General features: G+C 39.8%; 1 protein-coding gene across 9 annotated transcripts in view; it reads left to right on the forward strand.

The window, feature by feature from the left end:
• EBF1 (EBF transcription factor 1) overlaps positions 1–25,735 on the forward strand; it is a 273,556-nt gene that overhangs the window by 161,433 nt on the left and 86,388 nt on the right. For 5 of the 9 annotated variants that reach the window (XM_035338927.1, XM_035338928.1, XM_035338931.1 and 2 more), the window contains exons 7-8: positions 8,918–8,999; positions 16,894–17,035. In XM_035338927.1, the coding sequence (XP_035194818.1) occupies positions 8,918–8,999; positions 16,894–17,035 (224 nt within the window). The remainder of the gene's footprint in view (positions 1–8,917; positions 9,000–16,893; positions 17,036–25,735) is intronic. The other 4 variants (XM_035338929.1, XM_035338930.1, XM_035338933.1 and 1 more) reach the window with 1 other exon arrangement.

Genomic DNA, 25,735 nt, shown 5'->3' on the forward strand with positions numbered 1-25,735 from the left:
ATCGCTTTCTTCATTTCTCATGTGCTTCTGATTCATTACTGGCATACGCTGTGTGTTGTTGTAAATAAGATATCTAAAACGGCATCTTTCTTAATCCTTTCTCTCTTTTCATGCCATCAGTCCTGTGCATAAATATGGTCAAATATCTTCTCCATGTCAGTCTTACCAGACCTCCTCCTCTCCTGTCCCCTCCTGTCTTTTTTTTTTTTTTTTACATTATGCATTTTCCACTTAAAAGAAAAAAAAATCTTGAAAATAAAACCAGAGCAGGTTTTGAGCCAGGTCACGGGAAGGAATATCATTACAGCAATTTCTACACCTAACCCAACCATTCAAGCACACCTCTGCTCAGAGGGTTTTGAGTAACACTCCGCATCTCTTCGTTCAGAAACTTTTCTCTGTGCTCAAGAGGCTCAGGCTATGGCCAGAAGGTTCACTGCTCACACATGTCCTTTAAATAGCCAGCCCCTCTGGGTTTTGCAGGTTCGGATGATCCCGCTGTTGCGTCAGTGTTATTTAAAGCTATTAGTGGTGTCAGGTTAGTTGAGGAATCATTAATTATTGTATGTGCAGGCAGGTTGCACAGTTTTATATGCAAGCTCTTGTGTCTGACCCAGGGAAAGGTGGATGAAAGAAAGGAAGTGGCTGCTTCCCACACGTGAAATATTTACAGTGTGAATCTTTATAACTTTCTCAATAAGCAGACGAAAGAAATATGTCATCAGCACCCTCGGCTCCAGGTGACAAGTTTTAGGGTCCCACATCTGCTAAGAGAGAAACAGCTTCAGCTGGCTGGATTAACACTGCTCTCCAGCATACCATGACTGGGATACTGCTGATGCTTTTCGGCAACCGTGCTAAAGTTACAGTAGTTTACCTTGAGGTAGCAGGCGACCAAATACTGCTATCGTATTACAATAACAGTAATGCTGTTATCTGTCATCGCTTACACTGAACAGAGGTTCTTTTAGCAAAAGTATGACTCTGGGAGGGCTGCTAATTCAATGGCATTGTGTGAACTATGACAGACCACAGAGCGGTTTTATATTTTTTCCAGTGACTGAAGTCTAGCATCTTCAGTAAAAATTAGAAATCGTTAACCCAATTTTATAGCCTAGTATTTAAGGGGTGAAATGGGGAAAGAGTGAAAGGAAAAGTAGTTAAGCTGAAAGAAATTGATTGAATATTGGTTCTTTTAGGAAATAGATAAGAGTAAATTCTGTTGGTTATGTGGCTGTACTCACTGGGTGATGAAGTACTCCAATACTGGAAAATCTGTCACAATTTCAGCTGAAGCACGGCCCATCAGCTCGTAAAGAACAGGCTGTGATTTGAAGCATGCAAAGAAAGGCAGAGCTCGGGAGGCTTCTGTGCTATGTAAGCAAACAACTGCAGCTCTGCGTGGGGCATGGGTGCGCAGCTCTGCTGCTTACCTCGCTGTCCTCTAATGATACAGTCGGTGTGTGTATGTTTGGTTACCTTGCATCTAGCTGTCATAAACCAAATGCGCTCTATATGCGCTGTACACAGATGGCATGAACTCCTTCCAACTTTATTTTATGAGAGGAGGGTAACTGCAGTTGAAATTTAATAAAAATTGTAGATAATAGAGCTGAGTGCAGGTAAGGAGATATAAGAAAATTCAGATTTTCACTACTTTAAGGAAAAATATTAAAAAGTCAGATCTGGGGGCAAAATTAAATTACAGAAACTGAGCAGTCAAACCTGCCTTTGGACTATGTTTAATTTTGTTTTGTGATGATGTTTTTTGGTGATGTTATCTCTTTCCTTTCTTATTAAAAATCCTTGAGAAGAACCCAAAATTTGTCTCCCTGGGATTTTAACTCACTCATGGGCAAAAATGCCAAACACATTTTCCCAAAGTACTCTAAATTTCTCTGATTCATTATAACAGTATCAGAGAGCTAGATCCAAAAGATGCAAGATGAAAAATTGATATGCTGTGCTTCACTGTGCAGAACATGCAGACCTAAGGAAAAATGACAGGAAACACTTGGTAAAGTGAGCAATGAGTAATTTAAGGCTGTTTTGGGCATTCCTACCTTCTGATCTGGTGATTATGTGGGTGCCTCCTTGCTTATTTGCTGCACCGAACTGAATATTTACTATATCGATAACAGCAAGCTCCAGCTATGCTAGCTCCAGGAGTCAGAGCAAGTTCACAAAAATAATGTAGACTATTCTGTTTCTATTATTATGGCATTGCCTGAAGAATCTCAGTCAACAGACTCTGACTGCTTGAGGCTTATTCTCTCTGTCATGTTGCCTTCCTTGTACCTTTTCTGCAGTTCAAGAGGGAGATATATATTTTATAGTAAAATAAATAATTTTCCAGGCTTTTGGTTTTGGCTTTTTTTTTTTTTTTTTTTTTTTCCTAGTGAATTGTTTAGCATCCTATAAATACAAAATACAGGTCTGGTTCAGCTTCAGTTTTGAGTCACCAAGAACACTGAATCCAGTGAAAGCAGGTCTGGGATATATATATATATATTTTTCTTCTTAATTAGGATGTTTGACAACTCAAGAAGGTTATGTTTAGAAGAGAGTTAGATGACTGTATCTGGTGTTTAATTTCTCTTCTGCAGAATAAATTTCCTGTTGTAAAAATGCCACAAAGGTAGCTACTGCTGTTTATTGACTAAAGAGCCAAGTAAAATCCAGCTGTGAACATGTGGGTAATAGGAGGCTTTCCCCATGCCTATATTTGATTTCCATGAACAGCCTCATGCTGGTAAATATCAGTGTAAGGCTCAATTTTTCTTTTGTGAATAGAATACCTGACATAACCAGTTAGTTGTACATGAAAAGGTCTGGGACTTAAAACAACATCAAAACACAAACCAAAACTGTGCAACAATAGACTCATTAATAAATAGGAATTTGCATACTTTAGATAATAAGATTTCCCAACATACACACCTCTTCCCCCCCTTTTTCTGCAGTTATCAGTAGATTTAGTCTGGGCTCTGATTTTCTATAGTGTAGGAAATTCCATTATTTTGACATGTTTTCTGTGGCAAAGTGGAATAAAAAAATGCTCCTTTTAAGTAAAGTTCAGAAATGCTGGAAAAGTCAGTACATTATAGTTCAAGAAAAAAAATCTTAGTTTAATTTTTAAATAGTTGGGAATTTTCAATCTTAAGATAGGAGTTTTGGTTAGAAAAGTCATCTTGTAAAGGAAAGAAATATACCTAGTGCTTCTGAAATTTTAAAAGGATGTTTTGACATTTTGATTATTTGTTTTCAAATTAAAATTGCTTGAAACTGTGCATTTTCTCCATATTTTGACTTTAGTGGCAAATTGCGAACTAGATTTAGTTACCAGTATAGGCAATAGAAGTTGCTGATTGCAAAAGTGAGGTATTTGTGAAAAGTGCATAGAAAACCCTGAAGAAGCAAATGAAGCAGCTGAAGTATGTGCGCTTGCTGCCTCTCGGTGACCTGTGGATTCACCCCTTTACTGGCTTCTCTATATGCCAAATTTTCATCAGAAATAAAATATCCATCCTGTACTGTTTAAGAAAACTGTATTTGTAGCGTCACATCCCCAGCATCCTCTTGCTGGGAGGACATCCAAAGAAAGGAGTGAGGCTGACAGCAGAGCTGGTTCTGCAAGGTACTGGAATATGTGAGTAGTACCTTTGTCTCCAACAGGACTGCTTCTGTGTTGAAATTTATGCACATATTTAGTACTTTGCTGAATGGGTATGCCATACAGAATGGGCATGCAGTCCTTTAGCCTGCTGGACAGTTGCTAATTATTGCAGTGACCCGTGTATTTTGTATTTACTAATTTTGCAAACCCACATATACTTCTGTGTTGCATCCAGGAGCCTAAATTTGCCCTCTTCTGTCAAATGCGTTTACACCACAGAGAAGCTGGGTTTTCTCAGTTTTGCCCTAGACAGGTTTGAGTTGTATAACTGGTGCTCACTTTATGGATAGCCACTGCTCTGGCTGACCTTGGCAGCCCGACAGCTGTCATATTTTCACATGGATGAACTGTTCCTGAACAACTTCTCCAATGTGTTGGGAACAAACAAGCTTTTCTTCAGCATCAGGAATGCAGCAGGTCTTCCCTTTCCAACTATTTTTTTTTTTCTCCTTCCACAGACGTATTTATTGTGGCAATGGCAAGAAAATCCTACTGCTTAGTCTTCGTGTTTGAGTTCCTTTAAATTTCCTTTGGGGGAGTGACAGGAGAACCGACCTAGATCATGTCACTGCTTGCTTTCTTTAATTTAATTCTTTGTTTGATTTTAATAAACATGAGTATTAATTTGTGGTGGCAAGTAAACTAAGAAGGCAAAATCCTTTTACATCTTTATTGCTAGTATTTTGATTTCTGCTGTTATTTATCTGATTTGAATCGCTGTGGTAGGTAGCAGTGACAAAGAGAGGGATGCTGCTGGGTGGACGTTGCACAAACCAGAAGCTTTGCAGTGAGCTGGACAAGGTGGGCAGTGGTGAATGGCAGGGAGTATGTTGGAGTGACCTCCAGTTTATAGTGTGCTCACTGGATCTTCTGCCGAAGGAGGGCAATCAGAGGATGGGTGCCAGGAAGGAGCCAGCAGGGGCAGGGAGCAGGTGTCAGAAGTCAGAAGCAGCACAGCAGTGTGGGAACACACTGGGGGCAACCAGAGAGCCCAGACTGGGCTGGGAAAAGAACCCCTTGCTAGCAGAGAGTCGAGGGCAATGGTGAGTGCATTTAGTGCAGGGAGCAAATGGTGAGTCCTGCTGACACCAAAATCTTTCTGGGAATGCAGCAGTTTTATAAGGAAACAATATTTATCTCCGAAGGGAATTTTTTATCAGGTTGTAAGAAAAGGAGAGAACCCTTCCAGAAGAGCTACTAACCCATTTGTTAGGGCTTCCAGCTGGCATGCAAACAACAGAAGTTCAAGTTGTTTGTTTGCTTGTTTGATTGTCTGATTGAGACTGGAGTTTTGTATTTAACTGAAGGTTATGGTTCTACATTGGTCCTTGCAGTTTCTCAGAGGTTTATAGTAGCATGATACCACAGCATGGATTACCTGCTCAGAGACTGTTGCTTGAGCAGATTTTGCAGCCAGCACTGCGTCTTATTGCAGCTAAATAAAACCTAAACTTAACTACTTTTCCTCCGAACTGCAGTCCCATACTGTCCAACCATGCCCATATGGGACATAGGGTGAAGCACGGAGTCCTTTGATTTAATTGCAGCGTAAGTCAGTAAATCCAGGTGCTCTGTAAAAGTTTGCATGTTCTGGACCTAAGCTGACTCGCGTGGAGTTAGCTTGTGTTGCTCTGCTCCGTATGCACCAGTGGTCTTTGTGCCAGGGATGTTAGCAGTCAGGAAGGGAGCTGGAAAATACGTTCTCTTTGATTCATGCAAAAAAGAAACATTTAATGGTAGCAATAAGTGTAATTGATGACTGAGTCGTGTGTGGCAGAAGAGCTGGTGTTTAGCAGTCACATAAGTTTGGAGAGAGAGTTAAAGTCGAAGATTTTATTGACGCTCCTCTGTTTTGCACATTTTTTTCATCTTGGGAATGAATTTCAGACCCCAGTGGTTAGTATTAATGCTATATATCCTCTGTGGTTGGGATTAATGCTACACAGCCCTGCCAAATGGGGAGAAAGTTAAAACTGGAAAAAAAAAAAAAAAATAAAATAAAAGTGCACTGTGAAGAAGCTAGATGCAAACAAACAGGCATGGAAGTTTATGCTTACAAAGGGCTCAGCTCCACTGGCACTTCTCCTGGACCAGTCCTGTCAATCTAAATCTGAAATATTTGCAGAGTGAAGTGTTGCTAATGAGCAAGGCTGGCAGGAGCGGACTTGAGGTGAAGAAGGCACCTGGGCAAGAGGTTTTGAGCAGGAGTTGAGGGAGAATAGAGGGACTAGGGTGAACCCCATGGATCAGACAGTGCTGCTCTGCCCTTGTCCTAATCCGTACAAGTCTGCCTGCCTGCTGGAGCAGGGATTTCATCGGTTGGGGCACCCCATGCCAGCCCAGGAGCCGCTTACCTCTTGCTTGGGTGAGCATGGGATGTTTCCGTGGAGCTGCGGAACTCCAGCTCTGGTGCACTCCCAAACAAAGTAGAGCTTATACTTTGTTTTGTCTTTCAGTGGAACAAAAATACAGCACTTGGCATGACATGGTCTATAAACTGGTGAATTTGTACTTAAAATGCAGAGAACAATCTTGGCTGTGTAAGCATGGTGTCTTGCAAGTTCCTCTGAAAATATTGTTGGATTTTTTAAAGTTATTTTTTCTTGAGTTGATTTAATTCAAAGGAAGTTTTGTTTGCTTGCTTGCCTGAGTTTTTTTTAATAGGTTTAAATAGGTGAGTTTAACTTCTTCTACAGTTTATTTTTGTTGAAACTTCTGTAGGATTTGGGGGAGATGGCGCAATGGAAATGGAGTAAGACTTTGAAACTATAGGTCAGTTTGCAAACCCCCAAACCCAGCTCTTGTATTTCATAGTGATTCTCCCAGCCTTTGAGCTGGAAAGCACAGTGTTTCTCCAGAGTGCTCCACCAGGAGTTTTCACCTCTTCTGGGGTCCATGTGTGGAGCTGCCAGCTGCACAACTTGCATGTGCTGTGAGGTGCCAGCCTGGGAAGGCTCTTTCCACCTTTGCATGGCTGCTGCTATCTTTCAGTGCTGATATTTTTGATTCTCCCATGTCCCAGCTCTGCTAGGGGCTGTGGCGTGGCACTTGGGCTGCGGCAGACTGAGCAGGCAGCTGCTGAGCTCGGCACTCGGCAGAGCTGTGAACAGTCCCCCAGCAAACCCTGGGTGAGCGCAGGTTCTCCCCAAAGAGTAAGTGGTACTGAGGCTTTGCCACATAAGGGCCTGTTTGAGGCTGGAGGCACCAGCTGACAGGGATGTCTTTGCCTCCCAACAGATGGCCAGGCTTTTTATTTCAGCAAGCAATCTTGCATGGAGGGGTGGTCTCTGGATCCTGCCAGCATTTTGCATGATAGGGCCAGCTTAGGGCAAGAGGGATCTGATGTCCGTGCCCTTCATAGCGCACGAGCTAAATGATGAGCTGTTGACAGGAAAGCCATCATCTGAAGTGTAAGATTCTGAACTCTCCCCACTTTTCATTTTTCTTTGGCGGAATTAATGCCCTATTTGCTTGTCTCTCAAAATCCATTCTGGCACGAGTACAAACCTTCGCCTGGTGGCAAGCAGTTGTCTGGATTTGAGATGCCAAGATTTCTGCTGACAGCTTCTTCTACACAATCTGAATCGGGCTGTCACAGCTGGCCATTAGAGGCTTAAAAAGACACACACACGTACAACAAATAGCACCAACTTTCAGTTATTGAATATCAGAACCTGCTTGATGAGAAAACCTAACAGCATACACCACTCTTTATTTTGGCATAAACAAATGCAGAGTCTCCAAAGCCCTGTTCAAGTGTGGCGGCTGTTTATTTTATATTGATTGCTGATCGCGTGCTATTATTTATGAGCACAGGATGAGAAGGGACTTTGTGGGTCAGGAGATCCAGTCCTTGATAATCCTGAGCATTGCAATTTATAATCCTCCTCATTACCTTACTTTTCTTTAATGAAAACAGTCCCTTGGAGTTTGAACTTGTCCTTGCAGATGTATGCCTGATATGCTTTCCTTGGCATAGAGAAGCAAGCACCAAAACTTGCTTCTTTGAAGGGCAGCATCACAACTAGAGTGGGGCAAAGAATGCTGCTCATCAAAAAGGGATTTTCTGAAGCTGTTTACCCTCCAGTTTTGCCTTTCTTGGTAGCAGCATGTGCAAATTCTGCTGATTTAGCATTCAGTTTGGGTGTTAAAAGATGGATGATTGCAAAAGTTAACTTTCCAATTTCAAGTAAAACAGGATCAAACAATTCCCTGCCTTGCTTTTTGTATATGGAGACAGGTCAGATTAGTTTCTGCTTAGTCAACTGATGGTTATTGCAAATGTAATGCTGCTCTGTCTGGTTGCGCTAGGTTTTAAACTTGCTGTAGGATTACATTTTGCACAGCTGAGCTTTAGTAGGCCTTAGTCTGTAGTTTATTTTGGACAAAAGGTTGATAAACTTTGGCTCTCAAGGAGGAAGCCTGGAATCTGAAACCCGCTATTATTCATTGACTTGTCTTTATGGGTTTACAGTCCACTGATGCATAACACTGAAGGAAATATTTTCAGTGAAATGTTTGCTTTTTTCTTTGGCTTTTTAAAATGCAATGTCTTTTCTTAGAGAGATATGTCAGGGTCATATAGCTACTTCAGTGAATAGCGTATGGTCAGGAAATAGACAGCATTGAAAATATTTCATTTTTCCATGAAGTGAGTCTTTTAACCAAGACTTCCCCCTCTCTCTCTCAGGGTTTTGGTCTTTCACTAGCCACTGTTTGAGAATTAGTGTTACATACAAACCAAGTTTCACTGTGGAAGGCAGATTTTGATCGTATGGAACAGTTTAGTTATTTTTGTATTAAATCAAAATTTGCATACTAAAGCAAACTGGTGAAACAAAACTCCACTGGTAGATATGGGAATTTTCTTGGCTGGCGTTTTTCTATCCTCTTTTTGCTGAACCAAAATATATGTCTTGTACTTCCCTGCTGCTCTCGATGGCACCACAAGGTTGGCCACTTAGTACAAAAGAGAGACCAACTCTGCAAGCTTTAATGGCTCTGACACAACAGATCTAATAAACTCATGCTTACACCTTAGGGTGTGCTTACATGTTTTGCTGTACTGGGGCCCGTACCAGCTCTGTTCCCCCAGTGGATAGTCAGTAGGATGACTTTGTCTGAGTTAGGATTACTAATGTAAGCACGGCTTTGTTGGACCAAACGTGCAGATGTTACATGTAATTACTGCAAACTGTTCATGAGATGTTAATGTCTATTTCTCTTTCTCTTTCTTCACAGGTTCTTCTTGAAATTTTTTCTCAAATGTAACCAAAATTGCCTAAAAAATGCAGGAAACCCTCGAGACATGCGTCGATTTCAGGTCAGTTGGACATGCTTCCTCTTAAATCAGTAGCTGTTAGGGATAGAAGTACTTTGACCCAAACTAACTTAGTAATTCCCTGGGAGATGCTAAAAATAAAAAATAAAATAAGGCAACAGAATGTTGCCTGAGGACTTCTCGTCACAGCAGAATTGGCAGGAAGTAGTTGGGGTTTCTTCCTCTGAGCAAGAAAACTCTTGAAGATAAAGTCATCTCCATAGGAAGTGAAAGGATGAAAAGGAAAAACAAAATGACCTCACTGTTGTTTTAAGTTATGAGGCAACCTAGGTTCTCCGTTCTACCTGGAAAATTGCCTTCATGTAAACACGTCAAACTAAGTGAGCACTGTCTTTACTGGAAAGGGCAGAGGATGGTATAAGAGTAATTCATCAACAAAATCAAGCTCATGATTCTGCTTACACTTCAGGAGTTATTTTTCTGCAGCACTGAAGACTCATAAATGTGTATCAATGTGGTGATGGTCCATCCCTGTAGTCAGTCCTGTTATGTGTATCTTTTGGGGGATATTTTGGTCTGAAATTTCCCCATTGTTGCAGCATGTGGGAGTGGGGCTCAGGAGCTATGATGTCAACACGGCTTCAGGTGGCCAAAGACATTTTCTTATGCTACCCATATGTCCATGACCACTTTTGGGGTAAGAACAGCAGTATCCCTTAGGAAGATGAACTGTGCTTGCCCTTCTCTGTGCTGACAGCAGAGAGTTGTACGGTGGCAATGTTGAGAGTGGTTGTTCCAAGCCTGGTATTGGATATGTGGTCATTTGAATGTGCCAATGATGCTTTACCTGCGTATCGGCTGAATTAAATTATGGTATAGACAGCCAAAGGACCTTCCTTTTTGATGGGAGGGGTAGGTAGAGCACAGAGAGAAAACACGACGTAGTCATTCAGTGGGGATTTGCCACAGGGAGCTGAGGAAAAAACAGGAGGTTTGTCCCATTGACCCTATGGGTCTCTGGAACAAGAAGACTCCAAAAGGTAATTGTTGCTTTCTGCAGTAGCTCAGAATTTTTGTTTGTTTCTTCATGGCATTGTGGTGTTAAAAGTGCTAAATGATATGTAAATGGCTATAGTATTTACATGTAAAACATATGTCTTTTGTTGAACTGCTTAATTGCAACAACACTGGAAGTCAGAAAGATGTTATTTGCCCCTGGAAGCATAGATGTGCAGAAGGGAGGAGATGTGGCCACAGGGATTAAATTAATCAGTATAAAAGCTAGCATTAGCATGGCAGAGCCCTTGGCTTCTCACCCCATGTTCTTCCCTCTGTCACATTTCTCCCATGATTCGAGAGGGCATTATCAGTGAAGGAGAAAGTGGAAAAAGGACTCACCAGCATGGGGATTTAGACCAAGCAGTCACCCCTGGGGCCTGTCAGAGCTTGCTTCACAACATGAACACTCTGCTGGGTTTGTGCTTGTCCAGGCTAGAGGCTGATTTTCATATGGTAATGCTTTTGCGTGTTCTCTCAGAGCAGCAATCAGGAGCCTGTGTCGGCGAGTAGGTAGGACATAGGAAAGGTTGTTGATCTCTTGACTTGTAAAGACATTCTGTCATACAAACCCAGCTTCACAGCAGTTGAGCTTTTCGTGTATAAACAGAGACTGCTTAATTACACAGGTCATGTCAATTAGTGTGACCTTAGCATTTTCAAGAAATTAATCACTTTCAGCAGAGTGAACCACTCATAGTACAATACAGGGTGGTATTGAAGCTTGCAGCATCCTGTTAAGTGCCCAGGCTTTTTTTTTTTCATTTTTTTTTTTTTTTTTTTTTTTTTTTCAAATCTTGTTCTTTTAGCAACAGACTTAAAATAAAACAACCATGCTACAGAATCCAGGCTTCATTTTTTATTTCTTGGGGTGAAAAAGACCAAGTATACATGTAGTATCTTGATAATATGATGCACTTAGATGTTTGAGACAGTGTTGTATAGGAACCAAATGAAATCTAGGCCCCTGTGAAGTGAGTAGAGTGTTTGTCATCAATTGCTTTGCACTTTTGAAATATTCCAAGTGACTCAAAAAGTCTGTCTTAAAGTTACGTCAAAGGTATGGTTAAAAAGATGAAACTAATGCATTTCCAAATACTTTTTGAATAGTAGCACACACTTTTCACAGAAAAATTGAGACGTTCCTTTCCTTTGCTTTATTTCCTCAGCTGTGCTGGACTGTCAAGCTGCCCGGTGACTTGTCCACCTTTTGGCATGGTGTCAGTTATCTGTCACCCAAAGTTGCTAGGAATTATTAGAACAGAGCTTGTGGTTTTGGTGGGGAGACAGTGAAGTGCCAGGGGCATGAGTCTTGTACCATTTAAGAATAGTTCATGCTGAAAATTTCTTTTCTTAATAGATCTATTCCCTGCAACAGGGAATTGACTGACTGTAGTATGGTCTAAGACAGGTTAAGAAAGCACAGGGAGGAGGCAGAGTATGTGCTGATTCAGAAGACCTGCATGTGAGTCTTCATTCACGTATGGAAGTGAATTAGGAAGTTTTATCCTGCACTTTGCTTGCAAATATACTAGCGAAATAGGCCTAACATAAAAGTAGTTGTGGGTCTGGAAGAAAATACATTTCTCTACATGTCTGAGCTGCCCAGGCATGTGACAACTTGGTGCTGTATATCAGCAGGGTCAAGTGCCAGCAGAAGTGCGTTCTAGAGCAGTGCTGGCCCTGGCTGCGTTAGCTGTGTCTCTAGCAGCAGAGAGAGACAGTCAGAGAGAAAAAGTAAAGTACTGTCTATGCAAGGACTCAAGACTTGAGTTGAGCATTCATCTGTGCTACAGACTCCTCATTTGTTCTCAAGAAAATTACTTCATCTCTGTATTTCATCAGCCCAATTGCACAAAACATTTGGCAGTGCCACTTATTTTTAGTCCAACCTTACCTTTTTATTCCAAAAACCCCATGGAGCAGATGCTCAGCCTGTTTTTACATTCTTTGTCACAAGTTATCAGTCTTGGTGGGATGGGCTGTAGAGCCCCAGTCAGCAGTAATAGTAATAAGTAGGTGGTATCATGGGTGAATTCTGGCCAGATTTTGTTTTTCAGCATTCACACAACCTAAACAGTTTTGTGTATTATTGTAATTAATGAAACCCAGGTGCCCCAGTTATCTTGTTCTTGTTTTAGCACAACTGCTTGCAAACTGACACGTCGAGTTTTAATTTAGAGAAAACTTCTCAGACTGAGTCACTGTATAAAACCCCAAACATTTGTTTATTATGAAAACCTTGAAAGTCACTTAGAAATTGCCACACTGATGCTGTTAGCACAAGCTCTTGCCCAGCCTAGGCTGCTGGTTTGCCTCCATGGGATGCTGCCACTCATGTTTGAATTGAAGCCACTTGTGTCTTATTGCAAATTTGCATAAGGGAAAGAGATGATGCTTCATGAATACCTGATAATGGAATTTGGACATGCAAGGCTTCATCCCCAGAGAAGGTAAAGGCCAAAAAAAAAAAAAAAAAAATCTGGAAAATAGAAGTGAGAGCTTGAGAGCTGTGGCCCAATTCAACAAGGTAATTAAGCACCTGGCCTTGTGCATGTGAGCAAGATTACTGAATGTATTGTACTTACGTGCTTTAAGTTAGACACGTTTTCAAGTGTCTTATTAAATTGAAAGAAATTTTTAATTACTAGTGTAAAGAAGTCAAGACATTTTAGGAAGAGGTCACCAAGTGGTGGTGAAAATAAAGATGTTGCTCGAGCCATTTCTGCATAGCTTTCAGAAGAGCAGCAAATGCAGGAGTTACAGTTTTAACATTAATGACACAGTTTGAAGCTGGAAATGATCTTAATCAGATTTTCTCTGCCGTTGCCACTGGATGTTGGGGACATCACAAAAATATCAGAACCCTCACTATACACTGGAGAAAATTGAAAGCACAAGGAACATGCTATGTCTTAATCAGTTAGCAAAGCTTAATGGGCTGTGGTTAAAAATGAGGAGTCATGCAATGCTTAATTTTGATATATTAGGTGAGGTACTATAACAAATAAACAGGCTGAGTGCTAAACGTGGATAAATAGCTTGATCTACAGGCTCCTGGTCTCAGAATATTTTTTTTTTAACTAAGCTCCAAAGCATTCACAACCGAACTATTTAATGGCAGGCAGAATAATTCATAGAGTTGTGATACGTTAATGCAGTTGATAGTGCCAACTTCATTGAACAAAGTTATAAACCAATGTGTTTCTTTCATACCCCTGTCTCCTCCGATGTTGATACAGGATTTAAATTCAAAATCTATGAAGGGCTGAAGCTAAAGCTCAAAATCGTTTTCCGTGTTTGCCTGTCCCAAATTAAAACTGTGTTTTGTTGACAAAATTTGGAAAGGTTTGAGATTTGGCAGGCCTGGTTGTCCCTGTGCTTACATTAATGTGTCAGCACCTCATTAATCATTTATTAAACTGTAGTGTGCCTTTCCCTCTTGCTATGGTCTGTGTTTTAGGATGCCTCAGTGCCCATTCCACATCTACTTTGGCTCTCCCCTCCCCCTAATTTTATGATTTCTCCACAAATTAGTTTTAGCATGTGCTTTGACTCGAACATATCCGAATCATTTCAAAATCAAAATGAGGAGAGTGTAGTATTTTTTTAGATTAAAAAATATGAGCAGAACTTGTAAGTATGTAAGTGCTCTGCAGCAATCCAAGTATGTAACTGTGGCACACAATATTCAAGGTGTAGTTTTTTCTCTGTTAATAATCGGGGTATTAATATTTCGTTAGTGCAGTATATCTTCAGTATTCTAGAGTTAATGAGATTTTGTGTTTAAAGCATTACACAGTTTTTGGCTGTTTCTTACAAGTGCAGTATGAATGATCATTTTTATTTCAGACAGACACATAGGAGTAACCACTTTTTTTTTTTTTTTTTTTTTTTTTTTTTTTTTTTTCTGCGTTTCCTGACACTGGAAACAGTTTCTCTTGGGGATTCCTTTTATAGTTTCTTCTGCTAACGACACTGAAGAACCACACCAGTGTGGTCTCTTTGTAGTAAATCAAACTCAGGAGGCAGGTAGGAAGACACTGTTAAGTAATTCAAAATCTGTCGCATCAAGAATTTTGGAAACCTGAGGGGGAAAAATCAAATATAGCTTTACTCCCATAAAAGTGACCTCACTAGGATTGTTTCCATGAGTTCTTCCCTAGAAATGTGCATGGCTAGAGACAGCTACTTACATACATGTCTTCTGCAAGTCTGGGACCTGTCTTGCTATTATTACTCTTGAATTGTTAGTTTTTGGAATGCCTTTTCTAGAAATGTTCAAAAATTTGGGCTCCAGCACAGGATTGATCAGCTTCAGTGGGCAATATGTATGTACCTATATGTTTTTTGGGTTGGGGGAAATATTTGATATTGTCGTTGTTTTTATTAATTGCAATAGTATTAATTTTCTTAGCAGACCCATAGAAGAAGATAAGGGGGCGGTATAAATCATGGGGCTATGACAGGCAATGTCAGCTAAGGATTTGGCTCAAAATCCCAGTTGTGAAGAATTTACAATGGATGCAAGTGCACAAATAAGATTGCAAACCCTGAGCCACTTACTATAAGATCATATTTTATTGAAAATATCATAAACTTTATTCTATCCCTCAGGAACGCAAAGGATAAATTACTTTTGAAATCCCTTTTGGAATTTTTATATATAGGGCTTTTTTTTCTTTTTTTTTTTTCTTTTTCTTTTTTTTTTTTTTTTTTTTCCTAGTTTGATTTCAGAAGAACTTACCTACAGCACTTGGTGCTTTCTTTTTCCCAAATTTCCATCTGTAAGAGCTCTTGAATCATTTATTCTGTATTTTAATATCTTTCACTTATAACACACACAAAAATCTATTGCCTGGAATGCCATTCTGAGGGATGGTTTTAAGATCCTTTAGATGTAAACTATTCTCTTTTGTATTCCTCTCTTTAGAGACAAAACTTTGGGATTAGTTATAGGCATCTGAGCAGCTTCACTTACTTTATATTTTTAAGCATTTTATAGGTGGTCAGAAGTAGGTGGAAAATATTTTTAAATCCAATTCAAGTGATGAAATTGAAATGTTGTAAGCGATCCTTTAAGTGTCCCCATTTGACCAACTTTGAGAGGCAGCAGCTTCCTGAGAGAGTTGAAGCAATGTTTGCCAATCCTTGTAAAGCATTTCACCTCTTCAGAGGCTAAAGCCTCTCAAAACCAAGAACAATTAAAGCAAGAGCCTTTCAGAGCGACTGGGGAATTCAGCAAAATAAATCAGAAATCCTCTGCCATGGCTCTGGAGGCTTGCCTCATTATAAGAGCAGATCTATTAGCCTCCTTGCCATTGTCTTTCATTTCTCAAGTGAGGTGATTCTAATTAAATTAATCTGCATGTCAATCTATCGGTGATCAATCAAAAGGGCTGAGGTCCCCCTTTGCGGCAGTGTGCTTGCGGCTGACAGGGGCTGATAATGGAGGAAGAAATAAACTGTCGAGCAAAGTTAATTAGTCAACATAATAGGTGGATTAAACAGGAGCTGCTGATTGCTGTTTCACATGTCGAAGCATGAGGTGGGAGCTGAAACTGCAATTAACAGACAATTATTATATTTGGTTGTAAGAGGTCGCATGAATAAACATATCTCTGTGGGTTTCAGTTTTTAATCCCTTTCCCTGTTTAATGTAAGGAGAAGTGTAGGTCATTTCTTCTGATTGTTTTAGTGGAAGTTCTCGAAGGCAGCGTGTGCTCCTGGCAAACCAGCAGCCGGCTGAAGGCCAAACCCTTGGCTGGGGTAAAACCCCGATAATGATGTACTTTCTTGGGAAAAGGCTGTGGAAGGGGGCAGCTGAATGAAAAGCCAGGGATGCTGCAATGTTACATGGTTGGAGTGGGGTGGAAGGAGACCTGGGTTAGGAGGAAACCCGGGGTGATGATTTTGCGGCTCTGCTGGGAACTTGTCCTGCTCACCCCCTGCCATTTCCTTCCCTACAGATTGTGGCTCAGGTGCCCTCAGCCTGAACAGGGATTTCCTCTTGGATAGTGTCTGCTGAGCCTCAAGGTCCAGAGGTCCCTCTGGACCCCTGCAATCACTCAGGGCTCCTAACTCCCAACACTTACCCATTTGATCCCCTCAGACTGGCTTCTCTCCCACCCTGGGTTTCCCCCAGGGAGCAGAAGCATCAGGCTCTGTCTCCAGAGCAGGGCTCCACCACCTCACCTCGAACCAAGTCAAAAGTGTTGACGTTGAGATAAATTAGTGAATACAAATAATGCTAATGCTGGTTGAATAGTTTTATGTTTCCCAGATCAAATCTCCACTGTCAAGTGTGCATGCATATATGAAGACACCTATGAGTACCCTCTGAGACAGAGCTCAGGAGAAACAACCTGTAGTGACTGTACCAAACAGGGAGCAGTGTTAGATGAGGGGTGGGAGGGAGGAGGAATGTAACAAATGTAATTGCAACTTCACAAAATACACTTTTGTTTTCTTTTATTCTGAATTGATTCTCATTTGCAATGTCAACAGCTCTATCTACTTGAGCATGGAAACTGAAGGATAATTTAGGGTGAAACACAGCTGCCCTTGTACATACGGGAAAAATACTTAATAAAGATCCTCTTGTTAAAATGATGGTTAACAGTGTGCCGTCTGCCATGCAGCTACAAACTCTGCAATTTGACTTAAAACTGCATCAAAAGCTTTCGATGCCAAAGACCCACTCATCAATAGCGTCTCTTGTTAGATTTGTACAGCATAAGCACCAGTTATTATGTGAAATAGCTATGCAATTTTCTACAGCTCCCAGCTGTTATTTATTTAACTGAGTTTATTACACTCTGTGCTTAAAAAACAGACATATGTATCCGAATGTTCCTCCATTTTGCTCTTGTGCTTGCAGGTTGTGGTGTCTACAACAGTCAACGTTGATGGCCATGTGTTGGCAGTGTCGGACAATATGTTTGTGCACAACAATTCTAAACATGGGCGGAGAGCTCGAAGACTTGATCCCTCGGAAGGTACGCCTTCTTATCTGGAACATGGTAGGCATATCATTTTCATTGGTTGGCATTGCTACTTTAAATGTGGATTTATTTGGTTTATGTCTCTGACCACTGGTTTCAAGTTGCTGTGTAACAATCATTCCCTTTGGGACTGGCCTCCAGGTGGAATTCTTCAACTAGGTCAGCACTAAGTTTAGCTAAATGACAAACTAGTAGACAAATATGGGTGCAGAATCTATTCTGTGTGTTTGTGAAGTATGGTGATTTTTTATTTATTTTTGGGTTGTCTGTTTGGTACCCAAAATTGACCTTTTCCAAATTTCTTTGATTTTTGACTGTGCATCTAAAGGATGTTGCATATTTTCTGAAGTGCTCAGCACCCAAATTTGGGATTGGATTACTACTATCTACAGATTGCAGGGCTCTCTAGGAGATCCAGCTGTTTCTTTGAATTGTTATAATGAAAGCAAAGCCTTTTTGGAAATCCATCTGCTTACTCAAGCCATGGACGAATGTTCTCTTCTGGCTCCAGCTGTGCCAGCTGAGGAAGTCGCTGTTCCTCGCATGCCACAGCTGCTGGCCTCTCCTCCTTGCTGGAGGCTAATCTCTACCACAGAGATGCCAGCCAAGATAGTCTGATCACTCCTTAATCTCCTTCAATCTAAAGTAGTCCATTTGAGTTTAACAGTTTCAGCAATAACTCTTTGCCAGTCTGGCTTATTTTGCTGAAATGTTTGAAGGAGAAACGGTGCAAGGCAATTTGGCTGGCTTGTTTGAAAGCACAGTGAGCACCAGTAAGGGTGGAATGGGGGCTGTGACTGGGAGCAGCCTTGAGGTTAGTAATCTTTTCCAGAAAATCAACTGGTCCTGGAAGAGAATATCTGCTGCTGACTGTAGGTGCTTAAAATGGGAGTTGTTGAGTACAAATGCACTCTGAAAAATCTGGATTTGATTAACATTTTGTTTTGCTCTTTGTCCTCAAAGTTGGTGACTACTACTGAAAATAAAACAAAACAACAAAAAACAAACACCAAAAACAGAGGGCATTTTACTCCCCTTTCCCTGTTCCAGCTTGGTAGAAAAGCTCTTTGTCTTCAAAGCTGTTTGTAATCCTAATTCAATAGGTGCTTGCTCCCTCTAAGAGATGTGTACCCTCAGCCTCTATTGAAGTTGTTGAGTGTAGAAAGCTCTAGTCCTTTATGCTGGTTTGTTTCACAAATATTTGCCAAGGATCTGATGAATAATTAAATAGATTTTTCCAAAGAGTTTGAAGAAACCAGATAAAATTTTCTCCAGGAAAGTGAATGCCACTCAGAAATAATGTTCAGTAGATATGTTAAAAGAAATTATTAATAGTGAGAAATGGGCAAATGTATGAATTTCTACTACTCAGAGGATTCCTGTGGAAATAGCTTTCTTTTCTGTTCCTGCTTTCAAGCATCAGTCCTGCAAGCACTTATGCATATATTTAAGATTATGTGCACATATGGTCATGTTGGGATCAATGAGGCTTCTTGTGTCAGTAAAGTTGAGGGTATTGATAAGTGTTTGCAGAATCAGGTCTGTAGTTCACACTTACTAACCTAAAATTCTGAGCTCAGCAGCGTTTCTCATTATATAAACATAACTTACATCTGTATTTATTTAGCTCTAACTTTTTATGTAGGCTATGAGCCATTTTCAGCTATAATTCATGTTATAGAATTTTTTTCATCCTGCCAACAACCTAATTTAATAAACAAACCACTGTCATAATTTTTTGCTGAATTTTTGTAAGGAATGTACAAACTCTGTCTTTATTAATTAGCAGGAGGCAGAACATTACAAAAGGAAACTTCACTCTGTGCAACTTTGTAATCTTTCCATTAAGTCTAGTCTTTCAAAAACCTCTAATGTTCAGTTTATATTCCTGCTAGTGTAGGATTTTTTTTTCCCCATTGCAGTCTTCTCAGCGCATGCTTTTGGTCAAGGCAATTCTTATTTTCTCATACTTATAAATGTTCCTATTTGTGTGCATGGTGTAATAGCATCCCATTTTACCACTCCTACTACCTGAAAGATTCTGCCAGCAAAAAAAGAAGCAAAAAAGGATAATACTATGCTTACGTATTTATACAAACTCTGGTTACTGTGCTACCATTAAAAGCTAACATCTGCAAACTATCTCCATGTGTACACTTGGTGGGAAAAGTAATTTTTCTGATCTACTTTCTCAGACACCTCTTAAGCAACCTCATAAAGCCACCACTAATAAATTCTTACTTTTGAATGTAACCTCCATACTACAAAATTACACTTTTCCCAAAGGCTTGGTGCAGTCTTTCTTTTTAAGCTAAATCTTCTAATCCATCTCTCCAGGAATTCTGTGCATATTTGTGTCCCAGGAGATGGCAAAATAAATAATAATAATGAAAAAAAAAATCCAGTAACTGTTTCAAATGTCAGTATTGAATGTCTAAAACACTTAACTGAATGAAAAAAGTGGGCAAAGTCTCAACTGGGCTTAATGCTGTTGAATTCTGGGCAACCACCAAGAACTTTAGACCTGTTGGAACAGATGAGAGTTTCCTTCACTGAAATTAATTTTCAGTTTTACTTCGAGTCTCAAAGTATATTATTATCCTCCTGGTTTTGCAATTTTTATCTTGAATAATATCTTCATGTGTAAGTAGAAAAGACTGTTTGTCTTCCCTCTTTCCAGCTTTCCTGCCCCCCCTTAGGGGGAGGACAGACTGACCTGAACAATATTTGTAAATGGTGAATCAGAGACTAACAGAGACATGGCTTGTTTGTCTCTGGTTTACTGCTCTGCTGAGCAACTTCTGGTCACAGGTTTTGAAATGCTGGAGTCTAGCTATGATATGCCCTTGACCAAATGTATTTCCGTGCACTTTTGTAGATATTTGACTCTTTAAATCAAATATTTTATCACAATAGTGATGAATACATGACTGTGAGAGGACTGAGACTGGGAAAGAGGAGAGAGGATGTATGAAGAAGGTGTGCTGATTGCCTAGTTTCATTAGATCATATCCAGTTTATTTTTCGTTCCAAAGCTGTTTTGAGACATACTGCTCTTTAACATGGAGCTGCAGCTTAAGTGACACCTAAAAAAGCCTTTGGATGCCAAAAAGCTAGAAAGGAAGCTTTACCTCCTGAGCCACTCAGGAGCCTAGTGTCTCCACATTTGGGTTTTTACCATCTCATTAGCAGGTAGCCTGGATTATTTTTGGGACATGCAACACATCTCTATTTATATCCTGCTTGTCAGGCAGTAAAAGGAAAGTTCCTTTTCGTGGCTTATATCTCTGAATATAACTAGGAACCTAGATCATGGTTTCATTTCCACACACTGTCCTCCTTGAAACCAGCGGGTTAAGAAGCTCATATTTCAAATAAATATATCTATCTTTCAAGAGTAATAGCTCGCAAAGGCAAATTATTTCATGCATCTCTGTGTGGTATAAATAGGGTAAGCCACAGCAATCTGTGGTTTTCAGTAATTATCACTTTTTCATTCACAAATAGTTGGATCCTCACTTGTTTTATATTTATGGTAAACCAGAAGGCTGGTGTGGTTGACCTTTCTAAATTGTACACATATATTAAGATATATAGTGAAGAGCCAATAGGCCCCAACCAGTAGAATATGTTTCAGCTTGTAGTTCGTCCCAGGGTGTCAATTTTAAAAGCAAAATCTTTCCAATGCAATTTAAGCGACTAGCTTGTGGAAGGGGGAGTTCTGACAGGGTTTGCAACAACCCTTTTCAAGTTTACCAGCATGAAGTCCACTACTGCAGCTGTCTGCAAAGTTTTCAGTTATTACTGCAAAATAAAAAATCTTTTTCTCCCAAATCTCTGGATGGTTCTAAAAAAATGTAAAGCCAATTGCAGCATCGGTTTCTCTATTATTTTTCTTCACTGGCAGAATGCAATGCCCTCGAAAAATGATAGTCCCTGAGACCCTGTCAGTTTGCATGCTCTAACACTTTATTATCTAATGATCTAATATGCAACAAGGCAAAGAAGGGGGTGCTTATCACCCTGACAGGATGCCTAAGAAAAGTGACTAAATTACTTTATGTACCATTAGCGCTAGCTGCCACGGTGAACTCACTGTGAGCATTTATGCAAATATTCCTGAATACATTCAAGTGGCCTTGTCAAGAAGACGACAGACAAGCAGCTTAAATGCTGGTATTTTTTTTTTTTTTTAAAGGGACAGTTTTATTTCTTTTACTTTTCTTTCCTCCTCCTCCTCTGTAGGAGAGCACCAAAGAACTAGGTGGTGCTGAGGTTTGGTGGTGATTTGGTTCTGAGTCAGCTCAACAGCAGCAAAAGAGGAAAGATTCAGGGTAGAAAGAGACAAATTATGGGACGTGGTGTCAGAATTTGAAGATGGAAGCAAAGACAAACATGATTTCTAAAGCAGTGTCCAGCCATTGTTTTAATATGAAATATATAGAGATCTTTATATGTATATGTAGAGCCATCGTTAGTGGCTGCCTGTAGCAGAAATTATAGAATAGAGCTGGATTATTTGGTCCTTAGATTATGGCACCTGAGGCCATCAAGCTTTTGCTATATTGGTTTAGTTCATGATAATAATGAATGATTCAGACTATTTGCTACCTGCAGGTGCAAAGCATCCCACAGTAAATGAAAAGTAGTAGTTGCTGTGCCTCACCTGGGTACATCAGATAGATCCTCTTGTCAGCAGTGGGGCATTTAAAGAGGTTTGCTTGCCAATCCTGCCCACCCAGGCAGTCTGAGATCCCACAGACACCGCAGTGTGCATGTGCACAGATTTGCCACTAAGACTGCTATGCTGTGCCTAAGTAGACTGTATATTTTTTCTATTTTGGTTAATTAAAGGGAAAGCTTTTTTCCCTATCTTGTAAACTATTTTGATTCAACCCAGAATGCCTTAGTGTTGCATGTGTCTGTGCTTGTTGAAGAAATTGTTAATATAAGAATAATGTCTGATGGCAAAAATATTAACAAGTTGAGAAAGAAAGTTAATCTCCAAAATTTATTACATTTTGTCCCTCAGATGGTATAGATCCAGCAAAGTCAGGGACTACTGCATTCACAAACTGGCCCAGCTTAAACAAAGAAACTTTCATGTTTGTCTCATTGCATCTATGGGTGGAAGCACCTGTTATATCTTAGTGCCTCACTTAGGAATGTTTTCATGATTATGTGAAAAATATAAACACACAGGCTTTTTCTGCACCATATCATTCTATACAGAGGAATGCAGTTGGCTTGATTTATTATTTAGAAGGAAAATATTGAAAAAAAATATTAGGATCCTACCACTCTACTTGAGGGGATCTTGTATGTTATTCTGAGTTACGTCTGCTTTCTAATTTATTTTCTATGAGGGAAGAGTACCTAGGGTTGTTGGACATCTCTATGCATACACAAGGGAAAAAATGTGACTTTCAGAACATTGCACAACATGGATAGTAATAACAGTAAGTGAGCCTTGATATACTGAAGGATTGCAAAACTTCAAGCTGGAAATCATTTTCTTTACTTCTGCCAAATTGTCTTTCTCATATCAGTTCCTTCATAAATGCAGTGACTCATAAATTCAGGCAATTTTTTTTTACATAATGGCTTGCTATGTGTTCTTGGAGCTTGACCTCACTAAGTGTATAATATTAACCTCTTCACTGCCCTGTGGTCTTACTGTATGTTTCTAATATAAGTGAACATACCAGGGGTGGATTAGTCCAGCATGTGCACTCAGATGGAGCTAGAGTCCCTCTGAAGAGACAAAACATGTCCAGAAAGTTATGGTGATACACTTTAGAAAATCTCAAAGTAAATAAAGACTCCAATATGACCTCAGCAATATTTTACCTCCAGAGACCGTTGAAACAAATGCTAAAACTGTGGCAGATTCTCTGTAGTTTGCCAGTATTAAGACAGGACCTGGTCTCTTCCCAAATGGTATACATCAGGTCAGGGAAAGGTTATGGGCTTGAGTAATTCCTTGCCCAGGAATTGCTGGGTGAGGTTCTCTGGCTGGTGCTCTGCAGGATGCCAGGTTGTGTATTCGTAATGGTCCCTTCAGGAGTGAAAACACTATCCATCAGGTTAGCAAAACACAGCAGAGCTCTGATTCATACAGCTCCAAAATATGTTCCCTAAATTATGCCCCACTGAATTGTGCTGATGATTTCTGTAATCTCCACCAGAGCTGAGTAGCTGCCTGCAGGCCCGTACCCCTGCTTCTTCTTTGGCCATTACTGAGAATTTCACAAGAACTGGGTGGGTGGGAGGGTGGAGCTACCCTTCTCCAAGCCGCTCATGTCAAACAGAAAGCAGAAAATCTTCTGTTTCTATTTGTCTAGGTCATAAATCAGCCGTTAAGGAGAGGTGCTTAAAAGTTTAGAATATCTGGTTGCAGCAATTCTGATGCTTCAAAATTTATTTTTAGTCTGAAGCTAAATGAAAACAAGATTTAAACAATTTCCTGGGAGACATATTTTTAATGGTAGATTTGGGAAGGAGATTCCAGAACTTCAATCCTGCCATTAGGCTGTAATTGTTTAATGAAGTAGGAGTTTTGAGCTTGTGACAATTTTCATCATTTAGGCATTATTTCATAACATGTATGTACTAACACTGCTGCTGCCATGTCACAGGAGACTTAAGAGAGACCATCTGAAGTATTTTAATCTTTAAGAAAAAGAGTTGGTTTTATGTAATGGCCATGGAAATGTCTCCTGCAAAGTTAAGTTTGGGTACTCAAGTTACCACAGTTAGAAAAGAGTGCTGCTTGACAGTCACTCATCAGGGATCACATCTAACTGAAAAAGAAAAAATAAAATACAACAGAAGGAGGAGACACTTAAATTTTAAACAGATAAGGTGTGGCAGTTTCTACCCATGAGCAGCTGCTCTTTATGTTTTTCAAACACATGAAAAATAAAACAGCCCTTCCCCCAGAATATCTAAATGATGTCACGCTGTGATATGTTGTTACCCTCTATTTGTTATGAGAATGTCATGAATTCATGGAAAAATAGTACCTGGATGAAGATAGAATGCATTTTGTGAATTTCCCAGAGGAGCTTTCAGAAGTGTGCTCCCAAAATTGCAAAAAAAGAAGAAAACATGGGGAAAACTGGCATTAAAATTTGATGGAGATTTGTGTAAAAATATGTTTTGTTACAGCAAAATAGACAGATAAGAGAAAAGTTCAGATGGAAATTTTCCAATCACCATGAGAGCTGACTCGTATTTGTAGAGCTGGCCCAACTGCTTTCTGAAGGTTTGAGGTTTTCCTCCAGACCTCAGAGGAATCGGAATACAGTAATGCATGTAGAAAAACCTTAGCTGCTCTGTTTGGCAGAAACTTCACAGCTAGCAATACAGGAGAACATTCAGTAGCACTCAAATAGGCAATGAATATTCATAGATAATGAGCATTCATTACATTTCAATTTGCTTTGCTGGCCACCATGTCACTAATACAATGGCATCATAGGGGAGAAGAATGACATTAGGATTAGAGAAATATTTGCTAGATGTTGCACCGTATGGCAGTGAAGTTTTGCCAAACATTGTTTTTCTAATCTTCCAAAATGTGCACACCATTAAATTACATAACGTTATGTTACTGTAATATGGTTAATATTATTTCTAAACAAATTGCTCCAGCTGAATGTTTTTATTATATATATACATATAATATTTTATTATGTTGGGCAAAGTTTTTTTTCCACTTCATTCTCCTACTGATATGGGCAGAATACAAAGGAGAGGATTTTGTGAATTGCCATTTCTAAACAAAGGCCAGGAACTTGTGATGTTTTGAGGATTTATCTGAATATATAGTAAAAGGTCATGATTATCAAAGACCAGTGTTCACAGCACTTTGCCTGTATCTGGACAATTCCAAATATTTCACACTACATGTACCACAGTATTTGAATAGGCCAAAAGCAATCAGTGATGATGAGAGGATTCTGTTCCTGTTATGTCCAAAGATCGATCAGCTGAGTGATGACAGTCTACGGATTTAATTTTTGTGTAGCTGAAAATTTTCCACCAAATTGTCACATGGAATATTCTGGTTAGAAAACTTCACAAATAACAAACTTGGTATTTTTGCATCTCAGGTTGCAGGTCTTCTCGCTGAACTGTGAGAAGACCAGTGTGAGCATTTAATTCTCTTGCTTCCATTGCAGGGTGCCTGCTGAGAGTTTCCCCAGCAAAATGAGTATTTCCCAAAGTTCTTCCACATTCAAGGAAATGAGTTAATAGCATAAATTAGGAAACTGATGCAGAAAATGGAACCCACCAGGGTGGGAGGTTTGGAATGGTTATTCTAATCGGGGTTGCCATCTGAAAATTATTAATGTTAGTAATAAAGAATAAAAATAAACTACTAATAATTAATATTGGAATGGAGACAGGCTTTGTGTTTGGCCCAAATCCAGAATACAAGAGTTTCAGGAGTGCCTAGCATTGGGAAAAGTGTGCTTTCATTAAAGCCAGTGGTACAACTTCATAAAGTGTTTCTGAAAATCTCAGCCCAAACTGTTTGCTGAGCATAACCAGAAAGCTTTGTGTGTCACAATTAGTCCTTTCTGTTTCCCACCTTCATTCCATGAATTTATAGTTCACTTTGTGACAAAACAAATCCTTAGTGTGAAAGTGACTGTAATATAAGCAATGCTGGTTTATGACCTCATTGAGTGAAGTGGGTAGGGTTAGGAA

Source organism: Oxyura jamaicensis, chromosome 13 (assembly GCF_011077185.1).
Source record: "Oxyura jamaicensis isolate SHBP4307 breed ruddy duck chromosome 13, BPBGC_Ojam_1.0, whole genome shotgun sequence".
In the NCBI taxonomy this organism is placed as follows: domain Eukaryota; kingdom Metazoa; phylum Chordata; class Aves; order Anseriformes; family Anatidae; genus Oxyura; species Oxyura jamaicensis.